This window comes from Bos grunniens, chromosome X, assembly GCF_055505025.1.
Source record: "Bos grunniens cultivar Pamir isolate PY7600 chromosome X, Bosgru_T2T1.0, whole genome shotgun sequence".
NCBI lineage: Eukaryota > Metazoa > Chordata > Mammalia > Artiodactyla > Bovidae > Bos > Bos grunniens.
The window spans coordinates 86,756,334-86,778,543 of record NC_141194.1 but is presented as its reverse complement, the minus strand read 5'-3'; the positions used below and the strand labels follow the sequence as shown (position 1 = coordinate 86,778,543).

Below are 22,210 nucleotides of genomic sequence, written 5' to 3'. Positions count from 1 at the left end.
CTGTGTTTATAGATATTATCTTATTTAATTCTTGGAACATCCTGATAAAGTAGGTTCTATTCTTATTTCCATTTTAAAGAAGTTGAAATTGAGGCCAAGGTGATGAATAAAACTTACAGAGGTCAAATAGCTAATGATTGATTAATGAGTCCAGCATTCATGATCTCTAAGCCATGCTGCATTGTTAGCATGAAGCCACTGATTCTGAGTCATAAGAGTACTGGAAAGGACGGGATCAAAGATGTGACCTTTTGTCTGTATGTAAACATGAATTCAGTATTCTAAATTCATATGCCTGTGAAATTTCCCTTAAAAATAAACTCTACGTATTTTCCTTTTTTGTTGAAACCAGTGAAAAACTAAGATTACTGGAAGAGAGAAGGTATAGGTGCTCACTATGTACTGTTCATTATTTGGGACTTTGTAATTATTTTCTTAAGGCAGGGCTGTTTAGTCTCCACCTCAGCACTCTGCAGGCAAGACAGCTATTTCCCACCTAGTGAGGAAAAATGTGGCTATTTATAAGATCTTCTCGGTCACTTAATGAACCCGATACCTTTATTTAGAAGGAACATTTTAAAACATAGTATAAGGAAGGAGCTTAGCAAAATCCCCTTTTAAATTATTTATTTATTCAGAAGTTATATGCCAAGTCCTTTATTTTTCTTCAGAAATATTTAAAATGTAAATAACACAAAAGCATTTTTAAATTAAGTTAAAAGTACTATATTGACTCCGTGAATTTCTGACATTAAAATATTCCCATGTTTTAAGCATATCACTAAAATGAAATTAGGCAATTAGTTTGCTTAAATAACTATCTTAATTGCATAGTAATACAAACTGAATAAAAGTAACTACTTACAAATAAAGCAACTTTATTTTAATCATAATGAGGCAAATGATGTGAATCCCTGATTGCCCTACAAAATGTGGCGGTGTACCAGCAGCTTTAGCTACAGGACACTTTTTATTTACAGGGCACTTGTTAGAATGGAAATTCCTGGGCCCCTCTCCAGCCTAACAGAATCCAAAACTCTGGGGGTATATCCAAGAATCTATTTTAACAAGCCCTCCCGGGGATTCTGATGCATTTCCAATTTGAGAACAGTGCTCTATGGTATCTGTTTTGGTTCACTTAAATCAAACAGTTAAGGATTACAGAAGCAATCTTTATTACAATGTCCGAAGTCCTTCCTTTAGATATGAGCTTATTGGATTTAATGTATAATAAAATACAAAATTAAAGAATCTGCAACCCAGTGTTCATAACAAAAAGAACCCAGCCCAGTTTACATTAGAGAGTCAGCATTGATCTATATATTTTAATGTACTCTGGATTTTATTCTGCAAACTAATAGATGACTAAGAGTATTTGGATAATTTAAAAGCCTTTTATGCTGTTCTTATGTTATACTGAAATGTGGCTATTTGTTGTGCATTATCAAGGTCCACCAGGTCCAGAAGGTCCCCGGGGTCTACCTGGAAGTGGGGGTATTAAAGGAGAAAGAGGTAACCCAGGCCAACCTGGGCAACCTGGTTTGCCTGGTTTGAAAGGTGATCAAGGTCCTCCAGGACTCCAGGTAGGAAATAGGAATAGATATTTGATGAGAAATGGATGTGGGTGTTTGCATTCAAAATGAGAATTCCAAACTGCATTGTTTTAATTCGCATTTACTGGTCAAGGCTCTTTGCATGGCTTCCTGGTGAAGTACAGAGAAAAAGGCAAGTTCCTGTCTTCTACCAACTAAAGGGACTTTGCTACCTTATAGTTAACGGGTTCCCCAAAAGATAGTTTTAACTGGAGTTCTTGGTGTGTATAGATTTTGATTTCAGAAACTTTGATTTCAGCAAAAGCAAATTATAAAAGGATATGTGGTATGTGTGTGTGTGTGTAAGCATTGCATGTGGATGAGTCTTCCATAGAGAACTGATCATGGTGAGTAGGGATATGTTAGACTTTGTAGTTAGAGTCACTTTGCAGCTCCACTGTACAGTTGTGCTCTGTGTCTATGAGGAAGGCAGACAGATACTTTGTGTTTCTGTCTTTACCTGTAAAAGGAGAATAATAACATATCCCCACGTCTATATTCATGCGTTTTCCACCTTGGTTTGAGTGACCCAGAAAGTCACATGTTTATTTATGTACCCTCAAAGCTTCCTTCCTTCATTCAGGAAGGTTGTTGTTAGATTTGACAGCCAACAAAGTCTGGGCTTAGTCTTTTAGCTTTGATGGCTGCTTTATAGCAGAAAAAAAATCTAAAGAAATTGTCCTTAAAGTTTAAAACAACCCACCTTTTTCCCTGTTATTGCTATTCTTTTAGACATCTAGACTTAAATTTTTAATCCTCTTTTTATTCATTCTCTACTCACTCCCTACCTCATTCATTTCCAATGTAGTTCCAATTTGCATGTCACTTTGCCAGATTCAAGACTACTGTCTGATACCAACGTTTTATAAACATGGTATTTTCAAGTTCTATTCATTTTCTTTTATGCAAGTTCTTACATTTGTACCCTTTCTAATTTTCATTTTGGAAATAATACTAAACTTATAGAAAATTTTCAAGAATGGTAAAAAACCCTATTTACCCAAATGGACCAGTTGTTAATGTTTTGCCCCATTTGCTCTCTATGTGTATTTTCTCTGTGTGTATATGTATAATTATGTATTTTTTTTCTGAAATAAGCCTATTTTTTTCTTTCATGACCTGGGCATTTTTGAAGAAATATGTGTAGCCCCTTCCCATTAAAAAAAGAATGTTTCTTCTTTTGCCTGCTGTTTCTTCATAATTAGATTGAAGATGTGCCTCCCCAGATGGAATACTCCATGAGTGGTGTGTTCTCAGATATGGAGGCCCACAATATTCATCTGCCCTTAATTAATTATCTTAATTTTTATTTTCCCATTAAGTTGTTACCTGATTTCTCCACTACATGGTTACTGTTTTTCCCCTTGTAACTAATAAGCAAAACTACAGGAAGACACATTAAGATCATACAACTATACTGTTCCACATCAGAATTTCTTCTTAGAATATCTGTCTATGATTTCTGCCTCAGCCATTCAATTCTGTGATAGTGGCAACTGATGATTGTCCCACTCTAGCACTGCCTCCACATATTCCACTTGGCCCTTCTGTAACCAAGAGCCTCCCTTCTCTTCCATATATTGGCTATTTGTTATCATCATAGACGCATAAACTCTCATTCTTTTCAATGATTTGTAATTTTTAAACTATCCTTACTTATTTTGATTCTCAAACTGTCCTAGATTTGGGAGCCCCTTCAAGCTGGATCCTATGACTATGACATGGCCCCCCTTTAAGCTCTTTCTTACATTTTTGCTTAAGATGTTCTAGACTTGTCTCTTTGTTTGTTACTATTAGTAAACTTCATTGTTCCACACTTACTCTTCCTTTAGGTTCATTCTAGAGTTATTCTCAACTCTTCCTCTCCCCATAGTTTTCCTGGCCCTCAAACCCAATTAATTAACAAGCCTACTCTATTTTTTACTTAGTCTGTTAGACTTCATCACTTCTTGGATTTTAATTCACGCACTTATTACATCAGGGCTACACTCAAAAGAAGTGCCTTTGTTAATGATAATAAAATATTATTGTCATTATATAATTACCATTATATTATAAAATAATATAGCTATTATAGAATAATAACTACCATTAAGTACACATCATAACCAGTTTTCTTAGTACTTAATATCAATTATCTCATTTAATCGTCACAACAACTTCATGAAGTAGATACTATTATTTTCTCTGTTAGAGGTAAGAAAATGATGCAGCAGAAAGAATAAACAATCAACTCAAGGTCACACAAGCTACTAAAAGGTGAACTGAGATTTGAATCCTAAAAGTTTGACTCTAGAGCCAGTTCTGCAAATCACTGTGCAATACCACCTATGCTCTTCCTTCCCTGCCCCCAATATTGTTCTAAAATTAATGATTTTATTTATTCAGGGTAACCCTGGCCGGCCAGGTCTCAATGGAATGAAAGGAGATCCTGGTCTCCCTGGTGTTCCAGGATTTCCAGGTATTTGAAGGGATGTTTTGCAGTTTCCCCCTTTACATTAAATTCCTTTGGGAGAACACACACAGTTCCTGATCTGGCTGGGTAAAGGCTATGGCCCTGTTGCTTTGCTGTGCAATTGTACCTTCTTTGTAGGCATGAAAGGACCCAGTGGAGTACCTGGTTCAACTGGCCCTGAGGGGGATCCAGGACTTATTGGCCCACCAGGTAAGACTTATTTCTGGAGCTAGTTATATCTGATACTTAAATTCATTGAAGAATTTGAAAGTTTGCATTCTGCCTTTCAGTTGAAACTTTCAGAGTCTCAGTCCCCAACAACTGAGGGGAAATAGGCAGGACTTTCCCTCTTCTTATTATATTAATCTCTCAAGCTCTCTGTTTCAATAATGTAATATCAAGAACAGACTTTTTAAATTTAAGATAGATACAGGACCAACAAGAATGCTTCATTGAGTTGTGTTTTTTTTTTTTTTTTTTACCTTTTATACTAACTTTCCCATATTCAATAGAATAGATCACAAGAGCAAGTCTCATAGGTATGTTTCTATATTTTTAATATGAAAATAGTTCCTTTTGCTGAGAGACTTATAGACATTTCCTATAAACTATGAAACAGGGTATCTACTAAATTCCTCTACTAGTTAGTTCAGTGGCTCCCTTGACAAACTCAACAAACAAGATCTGCAAATGACGTTAGAATCAGAATGGATTCATCAGGAAACAGAACTGTCTTCCCTTGACACCAGTGTTCACAGATTTGCAATCACACTTCAAGGCTTGAAAATAGGGACTATATGTCTAATTTGTCCGTAGACCCTAATCTATGGACAAATAAGACCCTAAGAAATTATTTTTTTTTGGCTCTTTGGGGGAAATAAAGGTAATTTTCCCAAACAGATTTCTGTTGGACATAGTAAATTCCAATACATGTAACTCATTTCTCTCAAACCAATTCTTATTCTGATCTGAGGTTTATTTTGGCATTCATTCTTTCCAACCTTTCTCTTCCCTACCTTCAACTTTATATATTTTGCCTCTTAGGTCCCCCTGGATTACCTGGTCCTTCAGGACAGAGTATTGTAATCAAAGGAGATGCTGGCCCACCAGGGATTCCAGGCCAGCCTGGATTAAAAGGTTTACAAGGACTCCCAGGACCTCAGGGTTTACCAGGTACCTTTGTAGATCATCTTTTTCAAGCCTTATGTATTTGCAAACATTTCCCTCATTCTCCTTTCACTTGTCAGAGTTTGTCTTTGACGACAGGAGTCTCAGCAGCTAGTAGAATACTACACCACCATGGGTTGCACTTTCTCTTTTGAACCTTTCTTGAAAGGTTCATTTCTCATGCCCTAATTTCTTTTAGGCCCAGTCCAATTTTTTCTCGCTCATCTGGCTATCCTAATTGAATGATTAGGTTAATGTTTTTAAAATCTCTATAATGAAATTCATATGCATTTAAGATCTGATGCTTTCTCTGTCCCAACCACCAGAAGGATAGAAGGCTGATTTGATGGGCTGTTAGTTTCCACGCTGTGAGGTTGTATGATTTTTAAACTAAATCCTGTCTAGTTGGCCAATTCACTCTATACTTGCAGCCAACTGTGATTCTAAAAGAAAACTAGAAACTAACTTCAGTCTTTCCAGTTTATTAGTGGCTTAACAGCAGTCTTTTCATAAATGAAGTATACAGGCAGCAACAGCCTTGCCTTTTGTTGGGATATAGAACAAAAGTTGGGCCTTGTGCTATGTCTTATACTGAAGGCAAGGAGCACACAACCGCCATATTATAGAATTCTCCACAGAGGCAAATGGATTGTTTAAAATTAAACCTAAATCCTTGTCTGCATCTTTTCATCCTGGGCTTGAACTATTCTTTCATTTATCTGAATTAAAGACAAAACCAGATTATGAATTCAGTGCCACTCATGGATGTCAAGTGTCCTAGCTCTATCTGGATGTGGATTTATTCTACGCACATTTGAAAACCCTACTGCTTTCTCCTGTAGGTCCAATTGGCCCTCCAGGAGATCCTGGACGCAATGGACTCCCTGGCTTTGATGGTGCAGGAGGACGCAAAGGAGACCCAGGTTTGCCAGGCCAGCCAGGTGAGACAAGTAAAACACTGCTGCTGATAGTAGTTTTTAAGTCTGGGAGACCTCTGGACATATCCCTCCAACTGGAGCTGTGAAAGCCTCCTCTTGAGAGAGCACAGCTAGCTGGGGAGTCTGTTGCTTGGGAAAAATACGATGACACAGATTTGCCAGTATAAGAGAAACACAGGAAGGCTGTTTTCATTTTAAATGTTTTTACAGCCCTAGAAAGTCAGCTTTTCCTCAAGATGAGGATTTTTCAGGTATTCATTGTGCTTAACTGTTCTGATAATTTTCAGTGTTTTTACAACTGTAGATAATGTAAATATAACTCTAAATAACAAATGTAAAGGTTTGTGTTGGTAAAACAAAACAAAACAAAAAAAACAGCAGTAGCAGCAAAGCAGATTGGTGCTGTCTATGTTGCTCCTAGAACCAACACCCTGCCATCTCATTAACTGTCTTTCTAGGGAAGAAACAGGTCAGTGTCACCTTCATCACATACAGGCATCCTGTGACATTTCCCGCAAGTGAAAATCTATACACACAGTGGCCAAAGGCCTGTATATAGAGAATTTTTTAAAAATAAGCTCAAATCGAGTGGCCAAATAGAGAACAGAAACCAGTGACAGATTGAAATTAAACATTTTAAAAAGTTTCCTCAGAGTACCCTGCCTATTCTCTAAACAAGAATGTATGCCTGAGAATAATTCTCTAGACAGATTCAAAGGAAAATGTTTTTCAGCACTGAAGCTGGCAGACTGACAGCAACCACACCCTTCCTTTCTAAGTGATGAACTAAACAGCAGACTGAGATTTTGTCATTGGGTTTGGACTCCTTTAGTACAGTGAGAGACTAGGTAACATACAAATTTCCCAAATGGGCATCACTTCTTCCCATCTAGTATTCCATTCACTCAGTATTTATTTAGTGCCTAATGTCATCAACCAATTCCAGAAGGGAAAAAAAAATTAATCTCTTTGAGGACAGGGACCATGTTTTGTTTGTCTCCAAATCTGTGATATCTGACAATGCCTGTGTAGACATTCTATAAATATTGATTAAATTAACTAATCAAACGAGGTCATAATGTTTTGTCAATAGCCATAATAGTGAATCAGAGCTCACTTAATTTTGTATACTGATGGCTTTTTGGAAAATAGGTACTCGTGGCTTGGATGGTCCCCCCGGGCCAGATGGATTGCAGGGTCCTCCAGGTCCCCCTGGAACCTCTTCTATTGCCCATGGGTTTCTCATCACACGTCACAGCCAGACAACAGATGCTCCACAATGCCCACAGGGAACCATCCAGGTGTATGAAGGCTTTTCTCTCCTGTATGTACAAGGAAATAAAAGAGCTCATGGTCAAGACTTGGGTGAGATAATCAGCATCTTATTTCTTACTATGCATTTCTATTTTGTTTTGAAAATCTTGTTAGGTTCTAGAGTAACCTTGGACAAAGTGCATCTCTCTATTCTTTCACTCACAGTCAGTCACTCAGCCGTGCCTGACTCTTTTGCAAACCCATAGACTGCAGCCTGCCAGCCTCCTCTGTCCGTGGAATTTTCCAGGCACGAATACTGGAATGGGTAGCCGTTTCTTTCTCCAAGGGATCTTCCTGACCCAGGGATCAAACCCCAGTCTCCTGCATTGCAGGCAGATTCTTTACCATCTGAGCCACCTTATGTAGAATCTTTTTCTAATTTTACAATTGACAAATCTTCATTGTAAATATACTCTTATCTTTTAGATAATGTTCTCTACTTTTTTCCCTTCAGTCCATTCTCTCTTTACTGTGAGAATCTAACTTCTACCCATAATCAAGCTTATAAATGTTAAACTCCTAACCTAGTAAGTGAACAGGAAGCATTAAAAGTTTTTGAACATCATGAAATTCACAAATGTAAAGCAAAGAAAAAATAGGATCTCTTATCTACTATGTCCCTATAACTTTTCAAAATGTGTGTATTTGGTCAAGCAAGGGCTGTCATAGTATGTATTCAGATGCAGAGGCTATAAACTAGACCTGACTCAAGTACAGCTTAGGCCTCAGCCATAGGAACATCATGATAGTACCCAATATTTCAAGTGTGATACAGGATTGCAGGGTCTCTGCCAGGGCTCATTCAGGGATCAAATTGGAGATATCTTGATGCCTAGGCAAAGAATAAAAATAAGAAGTTTGATGTTAAAGAAACAATCACCTCACTAAATACATACATAGTCTGTGCTGAATTAGTGAAAGGACTATGGTGTATAAAAAAGATGGTAGTGGTGGAGGAAACAGACAATGCTGAAAATGTTCTGTCTGAAAAACAAAATGCATACCCAGAATCACTAGTGTATTAAAACTTTATAGTTTCAAAATATGAGAGTATTGAGAGTTCATGAGATCACCCTATCTTTGAATGCTTGGAGACTATAACCGGAATTCTGCATCACTGTAGGTAGCCTACAGCGTAAATGCAACCAAACACCCATGTTCTCATCATTGTAGACCTTCCTTTTATGTACACCTTCCTAGTCTCTTCTTTCTGAGACCCAGAGAGATTTCCATCCCTGTCCCTAACTAGTAATGTTAGTTTTATTTTCAATTTATAATTCAAAAGCACTTTCAGGGACTTCCCTGGTGGTCCAGTGGGAAGGACTCTGCACTTCAACTGCAGGGGGCAAAGGTTTAGTCCCTGGTCAGGGAACTGAGATCCCACAAATCATGTGGTATAGCCAAAAAGAAGTGAAGTAAGCCAGAAGGAAAAACATAAATACAGTATACTAACGCATATATATGGAATTTAGAAAGATGGTAACAATAACTCTGTATACGAGACAGCAAAAGAGACACTGATGTATAGAACAGTCTTATGGACTCTGTGGGAGAGGGAGAGGGTGGGAAGATTTGGGAGAATGGCATTGAAACATGTAAAATATCATGTAGGAAACGAGTTGCCAGTCCAGGTTCGATGCACGATGCTGGATGCTTGGGGCTGGTGCACTGGACGGCCCAGAGGGATGGTATGGGGAGGGAGGAGGGAGGAGGGTTCGGGATGGGGAACACATGTATACCTGTGGCGGATTCATTTTGATATTTGGCAAAACTAATACAATTATGTAAAGTTTAAAAATAAAATTAGAAGAAAAAAAAAAAATAAAAGCTGATTCTGAAACTAGAAAAAAAAAAAAGAAAAGCGCTTTCAAAAAAAAGAAAGAAAAGCACTTTCATATTCATTAGACAATTTGATTTTCAAAACTAAAATAATCAAGAAAGTTATAGGGCAAGTACTGTATTTATATTTATACACACACACACACACACACACACACACACAAACTGGCTAAGAGGTTAAGTGACCTGACCTATTCAATGCCACAATGGACTGCCAGGGAAGTCTCTGAAAGTGTTTTTTAATTATAAATTAATTTAAAAATAAAACTAGCATTACTAATTAGAGACAGGGATGGAAATATCTCTGGTCTCAGAATCACAAAAGAATATATATGTATGCATATTTATATATATTCTTTCTATTATGATGCATCTCAGGATACTGAATATGGTTCCCTGTGCTGTACAATAGGAACTTGTTTATCCATTCAATATGTAACGGTTTGCATCTATTGACCCCAGACCCCCATTCCATCCCTCCCCGAACCCCTGCCCTGCTGGGCATCCACCGGTCTATTCTCTGTGTCTGTGAATCTGTTTCTGTTTTGAAGATAGGTTTGTTTGTAACACCTATCAATTGCAAACCCATCCATTTTTCAATTATGTCAGTTTTCTCATTTGCTCTCACATGACTTCGAGTCATTCACCTCTCTGAGCTATTTTTTTTTTTCTCTGAAAAAAGTATAAATTAGGCTAAATCAATGATTTTCCACCTGGGGAAATTTTGAAAAGATTCCTAGGTCCATTCCTAAACTATAATATAAAAATTCCCAGTGATTCTGACAGTCCACCAATTTTAAGAATTATTGATCTTTTATCAATCATCCTCAGCCTGAGATAAACATACTCCATTGGATATATGAGGAATTTCCAATGTATAATTTTAATGGTATTAGTTTATAAATCCTCAACTTTCATATGTACTTTCTCCTAAAGTTGAACTGCCTGTGTATATGCTTTAGATAATCTCTTTTCCTATATCCTCTTTCTCTACCACCCATCTCCTATTTTATAAAAGACTCATACCATGGCATATTGCCTTGAAACATAAAAACCTCTAAGAGACAAATTCAGAGGAACAATTCAAAATAATGGCTTTGTTAAAGTATCTGTTAACTCAGGTTCTATAATTCACTTCTAATCCATCTCATTAGAAAATGCATTTCTAATAAAAATTTAATTTTTAGTCAGTATCAAAATTTATAATAACCTATTTTTGATCAGTGTGAATTAATAGTAATTATGATCATTCAAAATAATATGTAACATGTAAAGCCTTAGAGTCACAGAAAATCAGTTCAAATTATTTTAAATTCTTGTTTCAGAGAATATGATTGGATCCTCAGTAAAAGACATTGAATAATAAAAAAAAAATACATTAGGATAAAACTGTGTGAGAGAAGTAGAATGGAAATACAATGTAAAAGGAGCATTGTATAATTTCCAATTGTTAAATATGAGTTTCTGTACTTTTAAAAAGGTTTATTGTTTTAGGTTTCAAATAATTACATTGGATACATTTAAAAGAGTGATGTCAAAGTTTGCTTTTAAATATAAATATTCACAAAACACTGGAAATGACAGCTGGTAATGTTGAAATGTGGTTTGCAAAATTCCAGACTCCAGTATTACCGAGTATAGAAGGGTGGGTTTGGGTCCAAGAGACAATAATATCTTAATAACTGGCACAGTATCAATTTAAACTTCTGATGAAAAATTTGAGGTGTCAACTTAAAAATGTGAGGGAGATACATCGTTTTTCATCATTCTTTGTGAGTAAATGAGAAAAGAAAAGCCTGATCGCAGGTAGAGATATTATTGTCCCTACCAGCTCAGAAATTTCAACGCTCTAGTTCCTTTCTCCCACCCCCCACCCCGCATCTTTCGTTCCTTTCTCCCTCATTTATTTTTCCCCCTTGTATTATTTACTTCCAAACCTGTCCATGGTTGCTGTGCCTATTAGTCAGCACTACAATTGTCCCTAGGCTTAAAGATATGGGGAACCCACATAAGACACATACTAGGGATGTCTTGGAAGAAGGGAGGGCATACTGGAGAGGAAATCATATTGTAAGGACTAAGTGTGTGCCCTTCATTTTTGCATAATAAATTACTCAATATTCTCCATAAGGCACCACTGTTTATAAGACGCATAACTGGTTTAAAAAGAGTGTTGGGGAATATATAATGAGCTAGCACAATAAATGTCTACATAAGTTGTAAGATATATCCTGATTTTAGAAATGTTAAAATATGAGTAAATGTACATCTTTTAATTGAAGAATTAAAGTGTAGTTATCATCTAGAAAATGAAAGTGTTAGTCACAGTCATGTCAGACTCTTTGTGACCCATGGACTATCGTCCACCAGTCTCCTCTGTCCATGGAATTCTCCAGGCAAGAATACTGGAGTGCATTGCCATTTCCTTCTCCAGGGGATCTTCCTGACCCAGGTATCAAACATGGATCTCCTGCATTGCAGGCAGACTCTTTACTGATTGAGTCACCAGAGAAGACCTGGTTATCATCTAAGAAATAGGGAAAAGTTCCTCTTTGAAAGGTTGTTTGTTAGTATGTTAGAAGAAACTAATTATCATGACACTTTTCCTTTTTCTCCCTAATTCTTCCCAGGAACAGCCGGCAGCTGCCTTCGTCGTTTCAGTACCATGCCTTTCATGTTCTGCAACATCAATAATGTTTGCAACTTTGCTTCAAGAAATGATTATTCTTACTGGCTCTCCACCCCAGAGCCCATGCCAATGAGCATGGAACCCCTGAAGGGGCAGAGCATCCAGCCATTCATTAGTCGGTGAGACATGGGTACCGTTGACATTTGCTGATATCCAGTTAGTTTAGCTAGTTAGAAATGAGTCCAGAGATAATGATCTGACCATATTCCTCTCAGGTTAGGTAGAACAGAGGAACTTTATAATGTTCAATATGTAGTTTGATCCATATTTATTGGGGATCTTCTTTTGACCAGGACCAGTGATATACTAGTGTAATATCACCAAAAAAAAAAAAAAAAAACCCTCACAATCTAGTCATTAGGCAAGTATACATAAATTAATATGTATCAGGCTTGGGCTCAATGCAGCAATAAATCTAATAAAGTATTATGAAAGTATTAGGAAAGGGATATTTAATTCCAACTGGAGAAATCTGAGATATGGAAGAAATGTGTTTTGAACTGTTTAGCCCTTTAAGGATGTAAAGGACTTGAGACAGGCATTTATAATGGAGAAGAGCATTCTAGGTAGAGAAAATGGGAATGGATTTGTAGACCGATGTGTCTAGAATATACTATTAGTGTCCAAAGGGTGCAGAGGGAGAAGAGATTGGAAAGTTAATTTGGACCCAGTCAGTAGAAGGCTTTCAGTGTCAGGTTTTAGTTTGAACTTTATTTGGTATATAATGGGGACCTTTGAAGTTTTTGAGCTACATTTCAGGGAAGATTACAGAAGCATAAATGTGTAACATGACTCCAGAGGGGATAATCCAGGGGTAAGAGACCAGATAGATTAAGCATATTGCTATAGTCCTTGTAGGAGTGGTTTGGAACTCTCAGTGGGGTACGTGTATCACGTTAATAGAATAAATAAGATTTGGCAATTGATTAGTTATGGGAAGGAAACGTGATAGCTGAGACTTGGAGCATGAGTATCTAAGAGGAGGGAGGTACTGTTAATAAAGATTTCCTAGAATGTTGCCACATTAGAACCCGGGTAAAACTCTACCTCCTAAGCATATTAGGTATCGCCATCTTCATTCTGATCATGACCCAATTGATCTAGGAGTCTAGTAACCATAAAGGATGAATCATTGGAAACTTTAGTTTCTTTGACATTAAATATAAAGGTTAAGCCTAGTTCAGCCACTCTTTTTTTTTTATTTTATTTTTAAACTTTACAATATTGTATTAGTTTTGCCAAATATCAAAATGAATCCGCCACAGGTATAGCTGTGTTCCCCATCCTGAACCCTCCTCCCTCCCCTACCCTCCCTCTGGGTCGTCCCAGTGCACCAGCCCCAAGCATCCAGTATCGTGCATCGAACCTGGACTGGCGACTCGTTTCATACATGATATTATACATGTTTCAATGCCATTCTCCCAAATCTCCCCACCCTCTCCCTCTCCCACAGAGTCCATAAGACTGATCTATACATCAGTGTCTCTTTTGCTGTCTCATACACAGGGTTATTGTTACCATCTTTCCTTTGGGAATTCATTTTTATAACGAAATAAAGCTATCTTTATTCACAGGTGACATGATAGTCTACATAGAAAATCTTACCCTTTCCTTCACAAATCTATAAAATATTTTCTAATACTAACAAGTGAGTCTATTAAAGTTGCAGGATATATAATGATTATATTCCTATGATAGAAAAATCATTTGCAATTGCCATCCAAACATAAAATACCTGGAATAAGATGAACAAAAGCTGTACAATGTTTGTAAACTAAAAATCTACAAAACACCGAGAAAATTTTTTTAAAAGAGCCAAGTAACTTAAATTTAAATTAAAAAAAAAAAAGAGCTAAGTAACTATAGAGATATACTATGTTCAGGGAATGCAGAATGCAATATTTTTGACATGTCAATTCTGCCCAAATTGATCCACAGATTCAGTATAATCGTTATTGAAATTCTATAAGGTTTTTATATTTCCCGTAGAAATTGGCAAGCTGATAATAAAAGTTATATGGAAAAGCAAAGGGCATAGAGGAGCCCAAAAAATTTTGATAAGGAAGAACAGAGTCAAAGGACTCACATTTCCTGACAGTGTGAATTACTACAAAACTACAGTAATTAAGATAGTATGAAATTGGTGTTAGAAGAGGCATATAGACTAACATAAAAAATAGGGAATTCAAAAATAGATCCAAATTCATATCATTAACAGATGAGTACAAAACAGGTATTCAGATAATTTTATAAAAAGATAATCTTTTCAACAAATGGTGCTGAAACTATTAGATAACCATATGCAGTGAATAAATAAAAAAGATCCATAACCTCACATCTTACATATATACAAAAATCAACTTTAAATGGATCATAGGCCTAAAGGTAAAACCAAAACTATGTAAGTTTTCAAGGAGAGGGTAAGGTAAAAATCTTATGAGTTTAGTAAAGATCTCCTAGACAGGGACAAGAAGAATAAATCATAAAAAATGATAAATAGGGCTTCTTCTGGGAATTCATTTTTGTGCATGTGATTTTTTTTTTTTTAACAGTCCCAATTCTTTGGAGTAAAAGATCTCCTAAAGGCATTCCCTATTTGGTAGATAAAGTTTGCCAAATTGGTTTAGTCATATTTCAAAAGGTCCCGTCTTGCTCTTTATTAAAGATTTGGTAGACTTAGCTGCACTGTACTTGATTTTATAGACAAGTACCCAGACACCGCATCTCCAAGTGCCTTGGTACTTGTCCAGTATTCTGTTTATGTTGTACTTCTAAAGAGAGAGCCAAATGGTTAATAAATATCCCTTGGGCCAAAAATAATGGGCAGGGATTAAGAAAGTGTCTTGTTTCTTGTCTTCTTCAGTTTACCAGACATTGTTCTTAGCACAGTTTCAGTAGTACTGAATGTCTACCCTCAAGTTGGACACTTTGACAGCAAGTAGTATGCGCAATACGCCAAGCCAAAGTCTTGCAGCAGTTATGACATTGACTATTGCAAGTATGAATACAAGTTTAGGGCAGGATAGAAAATGAAAGTGCCATAGCAGTGGTTCTGTAGTTTCTTAAAAAAAAAAAAAAAACTTACAGGTTTCATTTATAACTTTATTACGTATATTGGGAGGCTGGGCTTATTCAAAAGCAGTCCTCAAAGTACATTTCTCTCCTCTTTTTTCTGAGCACTGTAGACCCCTTGATGGGATTTTATAACAGGAAGGCTTCCAAAGAAGAGGGACTGCTATTTCCTGTGTGCTCACTCTGTAGATTGTGTTCCTTCTGCCTTTCTCTTACCAGATGTGCAGTATGTGAAGCTCCGGCCGTGGTGATTGCAGTCCACAGTCAGACCATCCAGATTCCCCGTTGTCCTCAGGGATGGGATTCTCTCTGGATTGGTTATTCCTTCATGATGGTATGAATCACTCTTCCTTGGCTTTGTCATCCTAGCCAACTGTCCACCATATCTACATTTCTTCCTAGTATGAGGAATCCCTGTCATTTGAACCTCGTATAGCTTCTATCCAAGCACTGTGTTCCCTTTCATACATTTGCTGGAACAGATGTTCACAATCTACCTGTTTGTTTTGTTGAGAACCTTTGGTGTGGATTCTGTTCTCTTAACTTTGGCTCTATTTACTTCACTGGATTTGAATATTTGGCCAAGGTCAGCACTTATCTTTGGATACTCACTAAGGTTCATGGGTATTGTGGCACATTTTCCCTTGTCTTTTCTAGCACACAAGTGCAGGGGCAGAGGGCTCAGGCCAAGCCCTGGCCTCCCCTGGTTCCTGCTTAGAAGAGTTTCGTTCAGCTCCCTTCATTGAGTGTCATGGGCGGGGGACCTGCAACTATTACGCCAACTCCTACAGCTTTTGGCTGGCGACTGTAGATGTGTCAGACATGTTCAGGTAAGGCGCTTATGGCTTTAGTTTAGGTCTTAAGCCTCCTTCAGAGGTGCTGGAGGAAGAGAGAGGCAGTTTGTGAATGGTTTATACCCAACAAATGTTAGAAATTTAAAGGACCATGTACTTTATTCTTGCTTGTTCTCCTCATATAACAGACTCAGGTCAGAAAAACATACTTGACTAATAATAGGTGTATGTGGTTTGAGATGTCATGATGATAATTCTTTAAAAGCAAAACAGAGCAAGAAAAGATTGTGTGACCTTCTCAGTAACCCATGAGCAACTGTTCGACTAGACTGAAGCCACCCTAGAAACTGAAGTAGTCTGTGTTGCTTCCCCAGTCCAGTAGTCTCTTTCCCAGGTGGTTTTCAAGGCTTTCATCCAAGTATTTGAATGAGTAAGGCCACCTGTAATACATGTGCCTGCAGGGGACTTTATTCTATTGGTTTTTTTTTTATTTCTATTTTTATATGTTGCTTCTTTTGAGTTATTAACATTTTTCTTATGTATTATCTTTCTGTAACCGTTATGTGTTATGTATTATCATCTATTCATCATCAATTGCCCCTCGTTCTAGGACTGTTAGAAGAATTTATAAGAGAAAGAGAGGGAGAAACAAATAGACGAGGATGAGAGTGGTGGGGAGGAGAATCACTAAGATACCTATAACCACTAATGGCTCTTAGGCCATACCAGTCATTGCACTAGATTGCATTGCTCAAAAGTTAACCATTAAGTCAACTACTTAAACACAATAGAATGTTAAAGTATGAATTGAACCAATAATAGAATTAAAATACCAGAAAAGGCTAATTTGATAGTCTTGTTTTTTATTTCCCAGCAAACCTCAATCAGAAACGCTGAAAGCAGGAGACTTGAGGACACGTATTAGCCGATGTCAAGTGTGCATGAAGAGGACATAACATTTTGAAGAATTCTTTGTGTGTTTTTAAATGTGATATAGATATATATATATATATACATATATATATATATAAAATTCCCAGGATGCAATGTCTCACTCTCCCCAATTTTACCACTGCTGCCACCCATGGTGCTACTATATATGACCAAGAGAACATGCGGACTAGTAAATCATGAAGATTCAGATGTACCTCAGCAATGTGCCAGAGCAAGGTCTCTATTTTTCTATGAATGAAATGAGGAAATGAATTTACTTTTTGGGTCCAGGATGACTTTCTCCAAGGATTATAAGATGAAGATTATATATTTTGCCCAGTAACTAAAATGGCACGTTAAAAATTCAATTAAGAGAAGAATCATACTGAGTAAAATAAAAGACTGCAGTTTGGGGGAAGAATTATTTTTCATGGTGCTACTAATCCTACTGTATCCCAGTTTTTTAATATAAAAGTGTTAAGCTTATTTTGCTCTGTAAGTAAAGAATGTGTATATTGTGTAAACAGCCTTTTAGTGCAAAATGTTGTCATTTACAGGTGACCTGACATGAATCACTTTTACAGAAAACTTAGGAAAATCTAGAATACAGACAGCAAGATTTTATATCCAGGTTTATCAAAGTGAGAGTTTATATTCTTGTATCAAGTCACTACTGAGAGTAAATTTGAGTTTTTTCCCCAAAGTTCTCATTTGACTTTTTTAAAAAAGGTCATTTTTAGTCACTTTAATCAGAATTTTAAATGTACATCTTACATACCAAATGATAATATCTAATGATGCAACTTCTCTTTTGCTGTATTCTCCAAGACACTCAACACTAGACGCCCCCAGCTTTGATGTTTCTTACATCTTGATTTTGCTCATCCCTGACTGGGCAAATTCTCCCATATAATTTTGTAAAACAAAAACATTTAAAAAGTTGACGATTTTCTTCCCTGTGCTTTTTACATAAGAATTATTCTCCTGTGGTCTCTGCTTGTTCAAGAACTGGGAAGACAATACTTAGTTTGTCTTCTCTCTTCAATTACAAAGCCAACTGATATTTCTTACTGTTTTATTTTAAACACTATTATAGTCATAGAACACCTTATTTCCCTAGCTGTCATCTTCTCACTAAATGTTTTTAACTCACCAATATCAATTTAATTAAAGATATCATATGTTAAGGATGATTTGTTGTGTATCTCTTCAGCCTATGTGTAAAAATACTGCTCATTTACAGATAGACCACACTTCTGCACATCACCAAGTAGTCACTCTTCTCAGAGAACCATTTAGAACAGTTCAAAGGCAAAAGAGGTTTCTGCAGACTTTGATCACTCTGATACCTGAAAGGAGACTTACCAGCTGAGCCACCAGGGAAGCCCAATAGGAGACATAGTAAAGCACTTTTTCCAGTGAAGAGAACAACACATTGGGAAGTATTTTGAGGTGATAAATTTATTAACGTTGTGTTGATGGCTAAGAAAGGAAGCAGAACTATTTTTCATTTTGGGAATTCATTAATAGTATTTAAAGCGGATTAGTGAGTTAATATTCCTATTGATTAAGAGTGAACACATGTAGGTCTCTAAAATAGTCGTAGACTTGCCTCTATAATAAAATGTGTGTTACAGTTAAGATATGAAACAACCAAAGGATTTTGAGAAGTTTAGACCCTAATGTGAGCTCATGCTCTAAGCTCTAAAGCTTAGAGCCTATAGTTGTAAAATTTAGGTTCTAAACAATGGTAGATAATACTGCTGATTTCCAGTAATGCTGTTGATTTCAAGGCTAATCAATTGCAAATTCTAGCTTTATTTTTCTGTGAGCTACACACACGAAAACACTAATGGGTTATTGTAAGTGAAATTCCATATTACATTCTATGCATTTTTCTATATGCTATACACCTGAAGGTTGCTCCTTGAGTTATAGCTGCAAGCACAGATTCCAGAGATTTTGCTGTTTGTAGCGTTCTCTTTCATATTTAGCTGACTGAAAATCTTGGCTCAAAAAGAACCTCCTAGATTTTAATAGTAGCATGTATAGCTGGTCTTTGTGTTTCTTGAATGCCCTAACTATTCCCAACCCTGTTTTGTTGTTTAAAGTACATGAACCAAATCCCTTCCAGAGCCTTAATGCTGTTAACTCACCCTTGCCACTGAATATTCAGATTATTCTGATGTAACTGCTCTAGTAGTTACCTATAGTGAGTTTTGCAGTCAAACAGTTAATGGTTTTCCCACATAGGCAGGCAATTTTCTACTTAATAAGATATAGTTATTACATGTAGCAACCAAGTGAGATTGTGTGTGTGTGTGTGTGTGTGTGTGTGTGTGTGTGTGTATGCCACGTTGCTATCACACTGATCACTTCCAAGCTTCCGAAGTGTTTTTACTGGACACCTTGTGGATTGTATAGTGTCTTTTTTCACCTGGCCAAATTTGAAAAGTACTTTCTTATGGTGCTAGTGAGGTTCTTTGCTTCAATTGACATGTATAATCAAAAACTCACTGGTCATGCCAAGCCATCAGAAGTTTATTCATATGTTAATCACAAGAGGGCACTATAGCCTATAAAAATAAATCAACATGGAAATAACTCAGCATGTATTTGTTGAGCTCATTGTTGATGATGGCGGTGGAGTTGTCTAAAGCCCTACCTTTTAGATTCCTTGTTTTGGTTTCATGTATTCTTTCATCTTCATGAAGATCAATAGCAAGTATATCAAGAGATGGCCCAGTTACCCAATATTTGCATCCAAAATAAGGGACAGCTCTGCTGTCAAAGATTTTCTTAAGAGCTTGATTAGGAGTTGGCTCTGGTAGTAATTCCTGTGCCTCTCAACACAGAAGCAAATGTCCTTGCTCCTCTGTGCAATCACTTTTGTTTGGCCAGGATTTCAGTTGGCATCTTTAGCAGAGAAGCTCTGTTCTCAGGCTGGACTTTAAAAACATGTTCATCCCTAGGCAGTTCCAACATATATTGAATAATATTTTAAAATCATATGTCATTTCAATTTTACAGCAGTGGTTTCTAAAGTATATTTGGGATGTTTGGAAGCTTTTTATGGTGGAAGCACTCATAAGTTGGGACACTGAAGGAAAAAGTCAAGTTAGGCCTGTCTCCCAAGTTCCATAACAACAAACATTCATTAGATACTTATTAGCTTGGCACCCCACTCCAGTACTCTTGCTGGGAAAATCCCATGGACAGAGGAGCCTGGTGGGCTGCAGTCCATGGGGTCGCTAAGAGTCAGGCATGACTGAGCGACTTCACTTTCACTTTTCACTTCTATGCTTTGGAGAAGGAAATGGCAACCCACTCCAGTGTTCTTGCCTGGAGAATCCCAAGGACGGGGAAGCCTGGTGGGCTGCCATCTATGGGGTCACACAGAGTCTGACACGACTGAAGCGACTTAGCAGCAGTAGCAGCAGCACCTTGTAGGGCACAATGATAGACAGCAATCCGAAATCAGCTCAACCAGAAAGGTCATCACTTTAATATATACTTCCAAAAAGAGGTATGCTGCTCTGTCTTTGACTACTAAATCTTTCTAATTCTAGGCCAAACCAGAACAGATCCTAAGGCTTTTTGCTGACTGGAGGAAGCTGATTCACCAGTCCATTCTCTAATACATGGACAGACTAAATCACATTTGATGTGAAAGTGTTAGTCACTCAGTCGTGTCCGACTCTTTGCAACCCCATGGACTGTAGCCCACCAGGCTCCTCTGTCCATGGGATTCTCTAGGTGAGAATACTGGAGTGGGTAGCCATTTATGTAACTGTAATTCTCTATTTTTCTATGAGTAGACAGCATGCCCAACACCTGACTCCATAGGATGACGAATTGCTGATAGCATATTCATTTATGTCAGATATCGTCTTGTTTTTCTCCTCCAGATTCGTATTGCATTCTTCACCCTACTTTTTGCCCCCAAAGGTTCCTGTGCTCTCTGACTTCTGCTTGGGGTCAACCAATGGGACTCCTCAATAGGACAGAGTGACGGCCAAGACTGAGATTATGGTATTTATTTTTATGAGGCCTCTAAGGTCACCTCAGATTGGCTTGTATTTTTCAATCGAATGTCTCTTCTCCTCTCAAGATGACCTGTTTTTAATTATCTCCCCCTCTGATTTTAGTAACATCTCTTACCCCTTCAGGTCTCTGTTTATGATGACAAGTCTGCTGCTCCTGGGCTGCTCACCCTGGATTCCTGTATTTTGTGGTTTCCCAACAGACTACCTATATCTTTCTATACTCTCCACAGACTTGTCCTAATATAAATGTATTATCTGTTATTGATAACCTGATGAATGCACAACCACTTCTCATTTCCAAAATCTGTGGGAGGTGCTTCATTCTATAGGTGGCAAAATGAGGCTGAATTGATAAAGCTGACATGCATGATTAGCATCTTTCCACATTGTGCTGAGGGATAAGCCAGAAGAAATGACTTAATATCACCTAATCTAAGACCTATTTACTAAGCTTTATTGGAAGCTGTGTTCCAAGGTCTTAGGGTGAAATGAGGCAAAAATATATGCATTATAATCTTCAACTATATGCCTTTTTTTCAAATATTGTATCACTGTGTCTCAAAAGAATGCGTCTTGACTTTCCCCCCAGTTGGTCATTTGGTTTGCTTCACACCACACCAAATGAAGAATCTCAGTTGGCACTGACAATTTGATTCCTGAAAACTCCTGAAAGAAAACTCCTAGAAGTACTACTTCCACCCAAGAGATCTGCCAAGTCTGGTGCACATGCCTGCTGGTAGTGAAAAAGTCCCAAAGTGTTACTAAGCCAAGAAATAGACAACTTTAAGCCACCTAAAACAAGTGGTTTTCTAACTTCAAAGTTGGTGGTTTAGTTGCTAAGTCATGTCTAATTCTTGTGACCGCATGGACTGTAGCCCGCCAGGCCCCTCTGTTCATGGGATTTTCCAGCAAGAATACTGGAGTCATCATTGAATGTACAAGAGTGAAGACTTAGGCTGGGGATTATGGAAGATGAGACAGCCTCTAAAACCAAAGGCAGTCTGAGACTACCTGCAAATTTCAACCAGGGCCACATAGAGCCTGCCAAGAAGTGATGATACTTTCATTTAAAGTGAAGTAGTTTTATGGTTGACTTCCTTAGGGCCACTAGAGTCTATCACAAAGCCAGAATGGTAAATGAGGTGCCAGATTTTTTGTGTCTTTCTTGAAGCAGTAATTTGACTCTTGCTTGGACTGTAAGGAACACTATTCCTGATGCCTCAATGGCAACAAGAGTAACATGTTTATATAGTTCTTGTTGAGGCAGTCTGAGTGTGAGTTGGAAAAGAATTTCCAGACAGAGTATTGCAGAAAGGAGTGAGTTTATTAAAGAGTAGAGATAAAGTGGGTACTGGGAGTACAATGGGGTGA

The 22,210-nt window shown here is 37.4% G+C and overlaps 1 protein-coding gene across 2 annotated transcripts in view; it reads left to right on the top strand.

The window, feature by feature from the left end:
• Nucleotides 1-17,980, top strand: part of COL4A5 (collagen type IV alpha 5 chain) — a 253,719-nt gene extending 235,739 nt beyond the window's left edge. For both annotated transcript variants that reach the window (XM_086386653.1, XM_086386654.1), the window contains 10 exons: nt 1,450-1,583; nt 3,981-4,053; nt 4,186-4,257; nt 5,092-5,220; nt 6,057-6,155; nt 7,305-7,517; nt 11,936-12,113; nt 15,286-15,400; nt 15,724-15,896; nt 16,735-17,980. In XM_086386653.1, the coding sequence (XP_086242779.1) occupies nt 1,450-1,583; nt 3,981-4,053; nt 4,186-4,257; nt 5,092-5,220; nt 6,057-6,155; nt 7,305-7,517; nt 11,936-12,113; nt 15,286-15,400; nt 15,724-15,896; nt 16,735-16,816 (1,268 nt within the window). In that variant the 3' untranslated portion in view covers nt 16,817-17,980. The remainder of the gene's footprint in view (nt 1-1,449; nt 1,584-3,980; nt 4,054-4,185; nt 4,258-5,091; nt 5,221-6,056; nt 6,156-7,304; nt 7,518-11,935; nt 12,114-15,285; nt 15,401-15,723; nt 15,897-16,734) is intronic.
• The last annotated feature ends 4,230 nt before the right edge of the window (nt 17,981-22,210 follow it).